At 35.4% G+C, this 16,332-nt stretch overlaps 2 protein-coding genes and 1 pseudogene across 2 annotated transcripts; 1 reads left to right on the top strand and 2 right to left on the bottom strand.

Moving 5' to 3' along the window:
- Positions 1–240: 240 nt before the first annotated feature.
- On the bottom strand, positions 241–2,655 carry LOC143544569 (uncharacterized). The gene is made up of 4 exons (XM_077036648.1): positions 2,603–2,655; positions 2,411–2,529; positions 1,041–1,569; positions 241–575 (listed from the first exon to the last, which is right to left on the bottom strand). Exons 1-4 carry the CDS (start codon positions 2,653–2,655, stop codon positions 386–388), a joined length of 891 nt encoding a protein of 296 aa, XP_076892763.1. The 3' UTR covers positions 241–385.
- A 2,549-nt stretch (positions 2,656–5,204) lies between these two features.
- LOC143544568 (PTI1-like tyrosine-protein kinase At3g15890 pseudogene) lies at positions 5,205–6,905 on the bottom strand (annotated as a pseudogene).
- A 1,112-nt stretch (positions 6,906–8,017) lies between these two features.
- LOC143544620 (SNF1-related protein kinase regulatory subunit gamma-like PV42a) lies at positions 8,018–12,029 on the top strand. The gene is made up of 3 exons (XM_077036681.1): positions 8,018–8,482; positions 10,807–11,158; positions 11,712–12,029. Exons 1-3 carry the CDS (start codon positions 8,034–8,036, stop codon positions 12,027–12,029), a joined length of 1,119 nt encoding a protein of 372 aa, XP_076892796.1. The 5' UTR covers positions 8,018–8,033.
- Positions 12,030–16,332: the final 4,303 nt, after the last annotated feature.

The following is a 16,332-nucleotide window of genomic DNA, read 5'->3' as shown; positions in this document are numbered from 1 at the left end:
GAGGACACAATTTTCATATTAAACCTTTGATTATTCAATTCGTGTAATCAATTCTGATAATGTCATAACTAATTCAAAATTTATTAAAAAGAAACACATCTAAAATAGATATAAATGCAAAGTATGATGATACATATAATATAAGTGGGGAGCAAAGAATAGTAAAATGGTTGGTATTTTACCAAAAAATATAGTCCTAAATGTTGTAAGCACAAAGTTTCAAGTACAGATGGATGTGAAAGAACAGAACAATATTGATGCAGAGTCCAGTTGTGTTACACCTAATGTATATGCATATGCATACAGAGTAATAGCTGTCACGAGTAGTACTAAATGCTTTACCAGTTGTACCTATGATCTATCCATTTCAAAAGAAACTTACCTATTAAGTAGCAGTGTCAGCCCCCACATTTTCTGAACCACAAGTCAATGGCACACAAACTGGGCCTTTCCTCATTTTATAATCTCTGGAAAATTGGTGCACAGTTTCTTGTATTCCACTAAAAGCAACTAGAAACTCAGCAGCATCACTTTGACACAAGATTTTCTTCACTACTGTCTCCAACGCATTTCTCCTGTTAAAGGTTAAATGTTAAATGAGCGAATTACAATTGTTATGAAGAATTTACAGATATGAATTTTGTGGTTTGATCATATTGCAACTTAGTTTCTAAGTTTAAAAAAATTACAAGTCTGGGCCAGCAATTTGTATGATTAAACAATCACAATCGGAAAATGGATGGAGTTTAACTTTTTTCGGATGATCAAAACCGTGGGTTTGGCCTACATTCTTTAATTAACTTTTTTTTATATTTTAATTAAAAAGATGGGGCCCACTTGAAATTCTATTTTAAATATAAAGCTAAGGGATATTTTGGTCATTTCACACGCGCTTAAAGAAAAAACTTAAGCTCTATCCATTTTAGGGAGCAATAGAGTTAGAATCGCAATATGATCATACCATAGAAACCAACCGTGTCACCGTGCGATTATTCTTATGAATTAGTGAGCTTTATTTGGTAAGGTGAGTTGTATTGGACCTGAAGTCTTGGGCCTTAACGATGAGCCGGTGGACCTTTTTGAGCTCAGCAATGACTTGGTCCAAATTAGACCCATTGGGCTTTTCATGGGCCAGTGCAAAAGGGAGATTGAGTATGCAATTGGCTTGAATCTCAGTTAACTCTTCATCAATAACAGCTTCCTCGATCCGCAAGTCATGGATCAGTTGTGAAATTGCCTTCTCGGTGGCACCAGCATGGGTCAAAGACGAGGCTAGGGTGGGTGATGACTTGGATAGTGAGCTAAGGAGGCCCAAAATGGAAGATGGGCGCCAGTCACCTAGCCACGAGAGCGTGGCTAGTTCAAGTGGTGGGGTCGAACTTGGTACAAGAAGCTTAGCCACGTCCTTGGGTCGGGTGGGGTTCAAGGCCCGCAAGTATCGGGTTTGAAACCGTTTTACTTGCTTATCGATTTGGTCTTCAAGGACCTTGAGTTGCTTTTCTAAACGGGCTGATCTGTGATACGTTTCTTGTCTCCATGGTCTATAACTTCTCCAACTGGACCTTTCACCTAATCAACATTACAATGTACACCATAATAACATACTTCAACTAAATTGAATATGTTAGGGATGCACACTAGCACATTACATTTAGTTACGTATATCAAGAATATAAGCTGTTCTTCCTGTCAAATCTAGAAACCATAACCAAAAATTGACACAAGGTAGCTAGGTTAATATCTGTAGAGCACTATAATTCCAATGATGTAAAAGAAGCAGAACACATGCAATTGATCAAAGCAGGAATATAAGTTGTTCTTCTCGTTTAATAACAAGACATTGATACACATTACGTTTAATCTCCGCTAAACATTATAAGTTCAATAATGTTAACAACTACATCATATCACATTGTAATCAAATCAAAAAATAAATAAATAAATAAATAAAAAAACATGCAACTGATTAAAACAGTAATACAAGTTGTGCTTCCCGTTTAATAACAAAATGCTGATACACGTTAGTTTAATTTCCGCTAAACATTATAAGTTCAATAATGTTAACACCTACATCCTATCACATTTCAATCAAATTAACATGCAACTGATGAAAACAGTAATAAAGTTGTCTTCCAGTTTAATAACAAAATATTGATACAGATTAGCCAGCCCTAATTTCTGTTAAACCTTATAAGTTCAATAATGTTAACAACTAAATCATATCACATTGAACATGCAACTGATAAAATCAGTAATACAAGTTGTTCTTCCCGTTTAATAACAAAATATCGATACAGATTAGGTTTAATTTCCGCTAAGCATTATAAGATCAACAGTGTTAACAATCATGATAATAACTTAATATGAGGATTAACAGAAACATCAAGAAGTGAATTAATAATCGGTATACCTAATTTAGGGGAATCCGGCTGGTGGAGTGCGAGGCATCGGATGCGTTTGATCGGCAACTCTCCGGATTCCTCTAATAACGCCTTTCCACGCTCATCGTGGTTCGATACGCAGGGTTTCCTGAAGATTAGAATATCATTCAATTAGAATGTTAATACGAAGAACATAGAGATTGAAAGAGGAATGGAGTTACGGTCGGTAAGAAGCCTTCTTCCAGTCTTTCAGTTTAAGTTTCTTCTCCGTCATTGTGCGTCGTCTATTTGGGCGCCAAATCTTCTTTCAATTACTCGCGTGCGTCTGTTATGAGCTTATAACTAACATTCTCTAGTTATATGATTTGCACTATATAGACTATAGGGTATGGGTGTTCTAAATTCGGTCTAAACGAAATAAACTAATAATCGAACTGAAACCAAAACCGATGTGCTGAATTATCGATCTCCGGTTTGGTTTTAAACCAAAACCAAAGTGGTTATCGGCTTTCGACGCTAGAAAACTCAATAAAGTTGAAACCGAAAACCCAAATCACGGGTATTGGGCCATGGATTTTCTAATACGTGCAATTCATTAAACATTTAGCCATTTAAAGCCTAGGAAATGAAAGCAAGAAATGTCTCTTCTAACTCATATTTGACTAGAGTTGATCAAAAAAACCGGTTCCTGGAACCGAACCGGTGGACCCGAACCGGAACCGAACCGGTTCCTACCCGTTTTTGGTAGGAACCGGACCCTATCTGATTCAACCCGATGATCCGTGACCGGTTCTTGCAATTCTGAGTGGGGGCGGGTAGGAACCGGAACCGAACCGAAACCGGTTAGGAACCGGTTCTATCCGGAACCGGTTCTAGCCGTTGGATCAATTAAGCCGTTGGAAATCGTTTTTTTGCCGTTTTTTGGCTCCCCCAAGCACCCCACTACTAGTATAAATAGGTATTTGGTGTCATGGGTTCATCACAACACTCAAAACGCAAACCCGAACGCAAAAAAATACAAAAAAACGCTATTACAACGTTTTGAGTTCTCTAATCTCTTGTTTTCTCTTCTATATTATATTTGTTGTTATGGCTGCCTCACAATCATCGGTTGGTCAAGGTTCCAACGCCGAACCAAGTTTCGTTCGTATTGTACCTCATAATCGTAATCAAGAGATTTGGTGCAATTGGGATTTGGTTGAATTGAGTGACCATTCATTGAAGGCTCGGTGCAAGTTTTGTGGGGTTTATTTAAACCCACTTTCGAATTCAAATTTGAAGAAACACATCGAAAAACCGTATTGCAAGGCGTTGAAAAAGAACGTCGATTCGCAACAAACGCAAATTGATAGTGAAGGCGGAATATTTACATACCAAATTGATCGAGTTCAAGATCGTATGGCGAAGTTTGTGATTCAAGAAGCTTTGCCGTTTAGCCACTTCGACAACCCTCGCTTAACCGCCATGATTCGAGATACGCTTCAACCACAATACACTCACGTAAGTCGTCATACTCTTAAACGTTATTGTTTAAAATTGTGGAAGAAGGCCAAAGAGGTACTAATTGCATATTTTGAAAATATAAATACGGGAATAAACTTAACTAGTGATGTTTGGTCGGCTCCACATGGTCTACCCGAATCTTATCTTTGTGTCACCGCTCATTGGGTAGACCCGTCATCGTGGGAAATGATGAAACGCACCATTGCTTTCGAACTCTTTGAGTATCCACATACGGGAGATAATTTGTTTGAAATTTTAGATTATGTTATAAAAACTTATAAACTAGAAAATAAAATATTTTCAATGGCATTTGATAACGCGTCGAATAATACATCGGCGGTTGATAAATTAAAATTAAAATATACGCCGATTTGCAATGGTGTATTTTTTCACTCAAGGTGTGTTGCACATATCATTAATTTAATCGTGCAAGACGGACTTGCTTCGGATGAGGTTACATCGGTTATAAACGATTTTAGACTAATGATACATGAAGTTTTTAAGAAAAGTAAAAAAAGACAAATGGAATATAGAAAATTTTGTAAAGATACGGGAAGAAAAGCTTTGGGAGTTAGTTGACCCAAACTTTTCAACAGAGGCAAAAAATTATTAGTATCTGATTATGAACACGACTATGAACACTCATTCAGTTCAATAATCCAACTGCTGAATGTCACACATTCTATTAGTATCTGATTATAACCCGGTGCTACTGAAACTAAATGACGGGGCAGAAATCAAACCTGGGTTATATGAAACACAAAATCGGAACCGGTTCCATACCCGGAACCGGGTTTTTCCAATACCCGAAATCGGGTTTCTCAAATACCCGAAATTACCTGAAAAATACCCTTAAAAAGTGCAGCCCCTTAAAAAAATCCAATCTATACCCTAAAATAGCCGGAAAAAGCCCCAAAAAAACCCGAAAATAGGGTTTTTTCAATACCCAGAAATAGGGTATTTAAATACCCGATTCTATACCGACCCGAACCCGATGCATAGGGTATGGTTTTTAGAGACAATACCCGTACCCGAACCCGATCCGGGTATTGCCAAAACCCGATTTTCTAATACCCGGTCATACCCGAACCCGGCTTCATACCCAGAACCAGGTATTTAAAAACCCGATTTGTGCACCTTTACCTTAGGCCCTAACGATACCAACCGATACCAACTCGAACAGCCTGTTTTGCGAGGCATATCATATCATTCAGCACATTTTAACAGAACCAGCCTTAATAAGGTCAACAACTGACAGTTGCCTGCAATAGGTAGGACTTAGGAGGGCTCATGCATACACCCAAAAATACAAATTTATTTTCATTTCACCAATACACAAACACCAAAGCATGCAGAGTAATTGGCAAACAAATGCCTATGCCTGCAACAATTTACAATTCTATGGTGCTTTCTTGATTTTTCGTTTGTTCTCTCTTCTGGAATAAAACCCGAACTGTCATCTGCAGCCGACCCGTTGAACATCTCATCGTTTTCAATATCAGCAAATCTTTCCTTCAATTCTCCCTTAAGCAACTCAACCACTTCAATCATCGTCGGTCTTTTATCGGGCTTATTATGTGCACATATGAGCCCGACAAAAACGACCCATTTCAGCTCTTCTTCTATATACTCTCCTTTCAACTTTGGATCAGCAATTTCACTAAACTTCTTTTCACAAACTAATGGTAGGGACCATTCTGTGATCTTTTCGATGGGCTTCTTGCTACTAACAAACTCTAGTAACAAAACCCCGAAGCTGTAAACATCACAACTTCTTGATGCCTTACCTAACATGGCGTATTCTGGGGCTAAGTATCCGATTGTCCCTTTGACCCGTGTGGTTACATGGGTTGCACCGTCGGGTATTAGCTTGGGAAACCCAAAGACAGCCACCCGGGCTTTGAAATCCGCCTCTAGTAGAACATTGCTTGCTTTAATATCTCTATGCATTATGTTTGGTGTTGGATGATGGTGAAGATATCTGGATAAATGTAATGAACTTAAGTCAAGATTCATATATGGTGGCTATGGTGTGTGCATGAAACAGAAATAACCGACACAATTGAACCAATATCGATGAACTCAACCCAAAAACGATGATTTGGTTCTATGTTTTTCTAAAAACTAATTTTCCAGTTCGGTTTCATTTTTGCATGTACCGAAAGCTGTTAAAACCGAACTAACTTTTTATAACCGAATCGAAACCGTAAAAACCGAAACAAACCAGACTCTTGTTATTGAAGTTATGTATTATAAATTATATTTTTGAATGTCAATTGATTTATATAAAAAAAATAAAAATAAAAATGGTGTTACCCAAATATTGAAATATGTAATAACCATTTAATTAATAGTTAACAAAAAATTTTAGGCCCAAAATTTCTAGCTCAAATTCGTTCTTTTGGACCATTTTTGGGCCCAAAAGTTTCAAACCTAAATGGTAAAACCCAAACACCAAAACCGAACCCATTGAGTCCAAAATCGACCCATACACACTCGCACATTGTAATCCAATTGGGTGTCAAGATTCTTGAAAGACTTACTCAATACCTTCTGCAGATCCGATTGCAATACTCATTCTTCGTGGCCAATCTAGAAGGCTTTCAGAAGAGTGTTGACCATGAAGGTGAGAAAGTAAACTATAATTAGGCATGTAATCATACACGATTAACCGTTCCTGTCCTTCCGCACAATAGCCACGCATGCTGAGCAAATTCTTGTGACTAATGCGTGCAAGCATTTCAACCTCGACAACAAATTCCCGTTCTGCTTCCTCGCTCCAAATATGTAACCTTTCCACCACAATCTAAATAAAGACACTTTTGACCCGTGACTCAACAAACCCGACACATATATAGTTAACGATAGGACATATTGAAAATAGAAAATAGTGATGTTTTTAATTACTTTAGATCCATTCCATAGTTGACCCCAGTAAACACTGCGAGATCCACCTTCGCTAAGCTTGTTGTCGTAATTAAAATTGTTTGTAGCAGACTGTAATTCCCTCAACGAGAACATCCTCAGTGGAACTGAAACTCAAGTTAGAATTCTACTTGTGTTATATTTGGGTGTATATTGGTAATAAAGTATTTGAGCTAGGCCTTGTGCAAAGGTTGTCAGTTCGAATCCTGAGCCCACCCGGGTTTTTATCCCACCGTGTGTTACGCCTGAGAGTTCTGCTTTTGTGGTGGCACAACGGCTGTCAAGTGGCAGTCGGCTGTATGGTTTCCCGAGGAACGCCCAAGCCAAACTCTGAAGCCAGCGTGGGCCCGGTTAAGACAACATAATTTGGCCAGAGTGGGGCGTCGAACGCTCCAAATTTAAAGAGTGTGGTAGCCTAAATATAAGAAAGTCACCGTTTAAAAAGAAAAGCTAGCGGTTCAGTCTATGCCATCTTTTTATTCAAATTAACTAGAATGAACATATTGTTTTCTTAAAAGAAAGAATAACATAATGATGGAAGGGATTTTCTTTTAACGGCGTGTAAAAACATTTAGTTTTTATATAGTTTTATCAACAATGCTAAACGTCTAAACCCTTACCATACAAATAAATTTATTTCGACGCGTGTTAAACCAAAACCATGGACCATGATGGCCCAAAATTATCATTATCATTGTACTCGGTATATCTTACCAATAGTAAAGCTATGATAGGATCTGAGAAGGGTAAGATGTAGACAGAATTACTTCTACCCTGTAGAAATACAGAGACTCTCGATAGTAGTTTTGCATCAAGCCTTGGGCATAAGGCACGTAACAATCAACTATCGGCTCACCTGCCGATTGGTGCATGTATCCTTATCTTTTGCCTATCAACGTTACCGCATGATGCCTGATTAGCCTTCCGCCACTTTTATCGTTATTTTCACGATATTAGTAAAATAACGTCAAAATTAGTGCAATTTCACTTTTGCCCACCCGAAACCCAAAATTTTAAAATATTACAAAGATATAAGTCGGCCCAACAATTGCTAGCTTTGGATAGCTATCAAACCAAAGCGTTACCACGTGTCACACAACCAATACACATTAACATAGTCATCCTCTTCCACCACCTTCTCATTTAACACAAAACAACGTTACTCTACACATTACAACATACAACTAACTCTAAGCAGAACTAATACACTCCCTACACAAAAATATGCAAACATCAATAATGGGTCCGAAGAGTGACCACACACAAGCCACCATCGAGCCACAACGGTTAACGGACAAAAAGGTTAAAGAACTAGTTGCTGAAAACCGGAGGCTAGTTGAGGTTCCGTACACGGCCACCCTGGCCCACACCCTGAACGCTCTAGTGGCTAACCAGGTGGTGGCTGTGCCGGTGGCTGCACCACCTGGACATTGGATTGGGGCCGGTGGGTCTATGATATTGGAGTCGGACAAACACACGGGCGCTGTTAGGAAACATTATATAGGGATGGTGACCATGTTGGATATATTGTCACATATTGCTGGGGATAAGCCGGATGGTGGTACCGTTGAAGACTTGGATAATATGGAGCAGAGGATGTCGGTTCCGGTGTCGTCGGTTATCGGTCATTGTCTTGAAAGCCTTAGCCTTTGGACGCTTAATCCTAGCACCAGGCATGTTGTTCCTTTAATTGATCATTTGGTTTACACTTTAAATTTTGGTATTTAAATAATATAATATACATATAAGTATGTTTAAAAACTGTTTTTAAGGTAAAAATGTACTTATAATTTTTTTTTCCATTGCACTTGCTATTATTTAGGCATCTTTTTAGTTTAAAAAAGACAACTATAATATTAATTTGTTTTGACCTTTTTAATTCTAGGGGCTGCTTTTTTCTTTAGGTGCGTGTCTCCCTGATGTGTGTTATTATTTTTTACTTTATTAACATTAACATTGAGTTAAATTAATATACTCCCTTTGAAATTAAGATTGATCATTACAACAACCAAGATGTTTCATCCTATTATCCTATACTAGGATATAGCCCGTTTGATTTTTTTTGAACGACTAATTTGGATCACTCACGGACCACTGGAGTATCATCGTGTCACCAGTGATACCACGCGATCATATCCACCACCAAGCCTTCAATTTAAGAGGAAACTCGATATTTAAGAAAAAACCCCTCTTGTGAGATTCGAACCCGGGACCTTATCGTCCTTATCCCACCACCAATATACCATTGGACTAGAAGTTATAACATACCTTATGAATTCATAAGATATAATAATTTTCTAAAATACATAGATTAGTAAGAATAATTTATATTTGCATTAGAAAATAAAAAATAGATGATTGTGAATCTTTACCAATTAAGAAAAAAAGAAGATTACCATTAATTCATTTTAGTTGAGTTGGTAAACCACAAACATTTTAAAAGCAAGGTAATGAGTTTGAATCCCACCAACAACATATTTTTTATTTTATCATTAATAAAGTGGAAAAGGTAAAATTGGAAATTACACACCTGGTAGTCTATGTTTAGGGGGTCTATTTGAATGACACGTGGAAGTACTGTGTTGTTTTAATAAATATAGGTAGATTAGATTATATGTAATAAAGTCAAAAGTAATTTTTAAGTTATGAATTCAAAATTTTAAATGTTAAGTTTGACCAATGCTTGTATTATATATTGGTTTAAATGTTAATTAGTATTGGGATTAAAATTAATTGATTAATTATGTGAAAATTACAAGCATGGAAAGTAGATGACATGGAACATTAGATGGACACCCTAGAAGAAGGACAAGTGAACAAATTGATTTTGCTTTAATATATTAATTAGATTAGATTAGGTGTAATAAAGTCAAAGTAAATGTTAAGTTATGAATTCAAAACGTTAAATGTTAAGTTTGACCAATGTTTGCGTTATATATTGGTTTAAATGTTAATTAGCATTAGGATTAAAATTAATTGATTAATTATGTGAAAATTACAAGCATGAAAAGTGGATGACATGGAACATTATGTGGACACCCTAGGAGAAGGACAAGTGGACAAATTGATTTTGTTTTAATATATTAGTTAGATTAGATTAGATGTAATAAAGTCAAAATAAATGTTAAGTTATGAATTTAAAACTTTAAATGTTAAGTTTGATCAATGCTTGTGTTATATATTGGTTTAAATGTTAATTAGGATTTATATTAAAATTAATTGATAATTATGTGGAAATTACAAGTATGGAAAGTGGATGACATGAAACATTAGGTGGACATCATAGGAGAAGGACAAGTGAACAAATTGGTTTTGCTTTAATATATTAGTTAGATATGTAACGGTTGATGGTATTATTGTATATATATAACGGTTGATGATTGAAAGTGGATCTTAAGATCTTTTGATTAATAGCTATTATAAGTAACATTAAAGAAAGAGAACTAATAGGTTGGCTAAGTTAGATGGGTGATTAAATGGGTGGATTAAACGATATGCTCATATATATATACCACATAAATGTATATAACCTTTTAAGAAAATAATTACTTTAATAATATTAAAGAAAGGGATCTAAATATAAAATAGGTAGGATAACTTAAAAGTTGGCTGGATAATTCTATTGTGTGGTAGAATGGGTAGATCCAATAATATATACAAACACGCATATATATCGGCTCTTATTTATATGTGCACTTTCTTAACATTTAAGAAAGGGATCTAAATATAAAATAGGCTGGATAAGTTTGATGGGTGATAAAAGGGGTTCACATGTGAACAAGCTTTAATAAATTTTATTTTTCCTTTTATCGCCTAAACTTGATATGCTCTTTTAAACTTCTAATGTGCACAAGTACACACCTAAGAAAACTTACTTATATGCTCAAGTGGTAATTATGGTTCTCATCAACAAAGTAAATGATTCCATTTGACCGTTATCAACTCGAGTTAAATGTGTAGAATTGTAGAAATTGTGTATTTTGTTATAATTGTGCAGCATTCTCGACTGTATGGAAGTGTTTAGCAAAGGAATCCATCGTGCACTAGTGCCGCTGGATAGCAACATGGAGAACCTAGCTGGAGTGGAGCTCGTGGAGTCGGCCTCAACATACCGAATGCTCACACAAATGGACCTCATCAAGTTTTTAAAAGGACGTGAGCCTGAACTCAAACATGTATTCGACCGAACCGTACATGATCTGGCTGTATTAGTAGAACCTGTATTTGGAGTCATCAATCACACCAAAGTCATAGATGCCATCAAATCAATGAGAGCCGGTGCCCTTAATGCCGTCCCTATTGTTGACTCGACGAATCCCGCCACAGAAGACCACTCACAACTCGTGAACGTAAACCAAATACTTTGACCGCCTCTTGTTATTCCTTATTACATTACATTTAGGGTTCGGTAAAGATCAAACAGGGGTGTGCATCGGTTGGTTAATTTTGGGCTCAAATCAGACCAAAAACTTAAAATTTGTTTCTTGACATTTTGAAACTGTTTCGTTTTTACGGTTTACAGTTAGGTTATGGTTATGGTTTTTACCATTTGGGGTTTTAACTTTGAATAAAAAAAAACAACAAAAATTTTAGGCCTAAAAGTTTTATGCTACCTTTTACTTTGGGTTAATAAATGAGTAATTATTACATTGCCCAAACGTATTTGGGTTACATATTTATTGAATTTCTATACATTATTTAAATTCAGTTTGGTATGATTTTTTCTCAGTTTTCGGTGTTCAATGGATTTTTTGTGATAATTATCTATATATAGTAAAAGAGAAAGTTGGCGTCACAAATCTGATATCCATGCCTAGCCGAAAACTCGTTTTCTCCTAAAACATAAAACCAAACCTTAGCTTTTTGTTTGGGTTCATGCTTATTTCGTTTTGATGTTTGCAGGGAAAAGGAAGGAAGGTAATTGGTACATTTTCGGCTACAGACTTGAGAGGGTGCCCGGTTTCTCAACTGCAGTCTTTTATGCCGGGAAGTGTCATGGACTTCACAAGGGGCTTGTTGTCTGTGTCGGCTAATATGGCGGGATCGAGCCCTAGGGAGCTTGTGACTTGCTACTGTGAATCGCGACTAGGTGAGGTGGTGAATAAGTTGGTGGCAAACCATGTTCATCGTGTTTGGGTTGTGGATCGTAACGGTCTGCTCGAAGGGCTTGTTTCACTTACGGATATAATTAGAGTGATTAGAAGTTCTTTGTTAGAGTAGGTTACGGGATCATGCAGGTTTTGGGTGTTTGTTGGTTATGTATTTCGGTATTTCCTGAACGTGTGAAGTGGAGTATGTTTTGTTACATTAGACGACGTGTTTGTTCCTTGGTGTTTATTAAACGGTTATGTATAAATACGACCTGAAAACAACGAACCGGTTTGCAACCTAGATGATGCGATGCTGGACCTCCTTTAATCACCTCCTTTTTAGGGAGAGTTAATGCTTGTTGGGTATTTTGGCGGAGCTGGTTTGGTTTGTAACTCGGGTCCATTCGTTTTCTAATAAAAGCGGAGCATGAGCCAGGGTTGGCTCGGCTAGGGGGCTTGCGGTTCACCGTTTGGCTCATTTGATTTATCCTAAATTTTAAACACTATGAATTGCCCCTCGATCTTTTAAAAGAATTTGTGAAGAAAGAGAATAGCATCATAATTTCTAGTTTATGAAAGTTGCATTATGTGTAGAAATAAGACATCAAAAAAAGTTGAATTACTAAATTAACGAGCCACAGTTGGAGCGTAACTTTCCAGCTCATTAAAATAAACAAGTGAGCTAACAAGGGAATTAATGAGTTAACCAAGCTAAGCTTACAGACCAGACCGGCTTGGGTCGTTTATTTTAGCGATCTAAAAATTCAGCTTGAGCTCGGCTCATAAAAAGCTTAAGATGTTTCGTTAATTTTTTATAATGTTTTACATTAATTTTTTTTATAAAATACACAATATTGCAAAATTTATAAACCAAAGACTTTATAATATTTACATGTATTAATTTTTTCTTTGCAGGATTTATATACTGTTGCCTTTTTTATGGTGTTAGTGAGTTGAACTGAAGTAACAAAAACTTGCAAATTACACGTCTCACGAGAGTTATAATAAACTGGATTAAAGTGGCAATTAGAAAAAACAAAAAGAACAAACAAGCAAAAGTACTTAACTGTTCTAATAATGGGCTTTCAGAAGGTCAATAAGGGAAGTAAAAAAAATTCAGAAAATGGGCTTATAATTAAGATAGATATTATTTAATTTTGAAATAGGTTAGTGTTAAAAATAAATATAGATATGATCTACTTCTGAAAATGGACTTTCATGGGGTCTATGTTTATATATTATTTTGTTAAATCAGTAAAGATTGCCGTTTGATCTTTAAATTTGGTTCAATCAGTGAATCACTAATCCCTCTGTTTAAAGAAACCTCTGGATTCAAGGTCTTTGATTGAAGAGGTTGAATATATGCTTGTTGCCTGTTTGCTTTATTTTTAGTTGTAAAAGAAGTAATGAATATCATTTATCAAATTGTATTTGTCTGTATGTGCTTATTTGTTTTAGTTTATGTGTTTTCATAATTTTGCATATTAGTCATAGATATTTCAAAATTTTAATGGTTGATGTTCTCAATATATGATACTCAAGTATATAAGTTCAGACATTTTATTCATCGTGTCCATTTATTAAGTTGTGTTGTGGAGTGGTTTTAAAACAGTTGTTAAATTATCATATATATATAGGTATTAATGGTTTTAATCTAAGTCCGTTGTAGTTTAAAGCCCCCACTTTATATATATATATATAAGAGAGAGAGAGAGAGAGTAAAAGCGTCATGGCCCCACCGTTACTTTTGTTAACACTAACTCCCGGATAAAATTTTGAAGCTCATCTCTATACTGCCCCTCTCATGGAGCCCAAGCGTGATATTAATGAAGGTAAAGTGTAAAACCCCTTCATGTTATTTTTAAGCCTACAACAACTAATCTTAAAAGTAATATGAGAAATAAACGATCACCCTCGACTACCTGTATGAAAGAAATGGTGATAGTATGTTCACAAATTTGCAATATATTGCGTCGGTGTCTTTTCCAATTTAGAGTAACTATAACTCTCACCGTTTGTAATTAAATGGAGATTTAGGCACTTTTTTTAACGACAAATTCTTTTTAGCTATTGTCATATGTGGGATTGGAACTCAAAATCTTCTCCTCTCAAACCCAAGTATTTAAAAAATTTATTTTTACCAATAGACTACCGCCTCATTGGTTGGAGACATACGTACTCTTTCATAACTGAATAGTAGGATATGGATGAAAGAGAAAAAAAAACTTGAACCCAGCACAACTGTGACATTTGTCAATTTCGGGTCTTGTTTGTATTCGTTTTTTTATTTGTTTATTATGTAAACCGACCCGATTTGTAAACCGAAGCTTATGTTATAATCAAAATGATGGATTTATGTTACAATATTGTTTCACACTTGTTGGGTCTTGAAAACATCCTATTTTTATTTATTTATTTATTATTATTATTATTTTTTGTTTTGTGTTTTTGTCTTGATCCATTTTGCATGAAAACTCTTGTGTCTCACACCCATATTTGACCACCAACATTACCCTATATATACACCGCCTTTCCTCTTCATTTTCCCTTGCTACAACACAAAAAAAAAAAAAAACTTTCTCAAACATCAAAGATTCAAGGTTATCTTCTTAAGTGTTCTTGAAGGTTTTTGGTCTTTCATCTTAATTAGTTTATGTAGCCTTATTAATACTTGTTTATGGTTGTGCAACATATATATAATATACACCCATTGTTTATCTTTGGTAGTTACTTCTCCGATTCCGGTCGGTGAGGTTTCGGACCCCATAAAGCAAGGCTTAATGGAGGACTTCGTTTCCTTGATATATATACATCTATATAACTTGTTCATACATATTAATCTTGCTTATTTTAGTTTGTTGGTCATGTTTACAAGTTCCATGGTTATGGGTTTTTAAGAGTCTATGCTTCGGTTTAACCGTAAATAGCTCTAAACCGTAAACCGAACTTTGTTACTAGTTTTGTTTGTTTAAACATACTTAGTGTTAGATCTAAGTTTCTAAAATCATTTTTACAAATTCTATGGTTATGGGTTTGTAGAATCTTACCTCGGTCTTAACCCGAAACACGATCCGAACCAAAAACCGAACTTTTGTTTAAAGACTTTATTGTTAACTTTTGGTATTTTTTATTTGTACATTATTATACAAGTTCTATAGTGTTTGGACATGTGAAAACCAAAAACCGAACTTTTGTTTAAAGACTTTATTGTTAACTTTTGGTATTTTTTATTTGTACATTATTATACAAGTTCTATAGTGTTTGGACATGTGGAAACCATCTATGAACTTGTTGTGAGATGGAAACCGAACCAAACCGATTCTTGCTCGCTTAAGACACGCAAGTGTGTTTTTTTTAGCCATCAAGACTTGTATATTTCTTTAAAAATAGTTACAAATTGATTTTTAAATATTTTTTTAAGTACTTGGAAATGTTGGATCCAACTTGATCTCATAACAAAGTTTGGACCGACAAAACCGAACACTTGCTGAACGTGCGTTGTTAGTTCTAAAACAATGGAACTACATACTTGGTTAAGTCTTATTAAATTTTATTGAGTTATCTCATAACATTCAATATTTTGGAAAGTTGACTTTGGGTTTGACCAATTATCAAGACCCGAACCGACAACCCGAACACTCGATAAAAAAAAACCGTTTTAGTATCTTTATTCCAAAGGGATTTGCATTCTTTCATTTTACCCACCTTATTACTTAACATAGGTTGAGTAAATATTAAGGTTAGATACTTTAACCCGGTTTCGAGCAAACTTACATTTTTAAAGGGTTATTATTATAAATTCTTAAATAGTCACATTTTAAACCTTGAACTTTAATTATTTACATTTCTCACCATTTATTTTATTTAAAGACATTCAAGACAACCTTTCTAAATTCAAGACTTCTTTATTTTTTAGGCATTGTGCGTTAAACTCGTCGTTCCGACAAATCTCCAAATTTTCATCTTTCAAGTTACTACTTGAAGGTGAGTACTTCATACCCCATTTTCCATCTTTTATTTTGGGGGTGACATTTCATACTTATTCAACAAAATGCTTTATATTTGAATCTTAAACCACAAACGTAGTTGTATACTTTACCTAAATAATTGCTCGATTTGGTTTTCTATGCTTATATGCCTATGTGTTTATCGCTTTTGGTTGGTGGAACTATAAAATCCTAGACTATTTGGCATCCCCTTATAGCAAGGTGTCGTTAACGTAATGCAATTAACGATAACTATAAAATCATAGACTATTTGGCATCCCCTTATAGCTAGGTGTCGCTAATGTGTTTAGCGATATCTATTTATCCAAATTACCACTTTTATTTATCGTTTCGTATGCAAGTTTTGTGGCTATCTTTATTATATACTAATATGATTAAACTTATGAATTGCTCAACGACCTTTGTGTTGACAAACTTTATTTTATG

The sequence above is a fragment of the Bidens hawaiensis genome, unplaced genomic scaffold (assembly GCF_021521415.1).
Source record: "Bidens hawaiensis isolate Kalapana, Puna unplaced genomic scaffold, B.hawaiensis_p1.1 tig00013629_1, whole genome shotgun sequence".
NCBI lineage: Eukaryota > Viridiplantae > Streptophyta > Magnoliopsida > Asterales > Asteraceae > Bidens > Bidens hawaiensis.
Note: the sequence above shows the minus strand (reverse complement) of the source record. Positions and strands in the feature narration are given on the sequence as shown.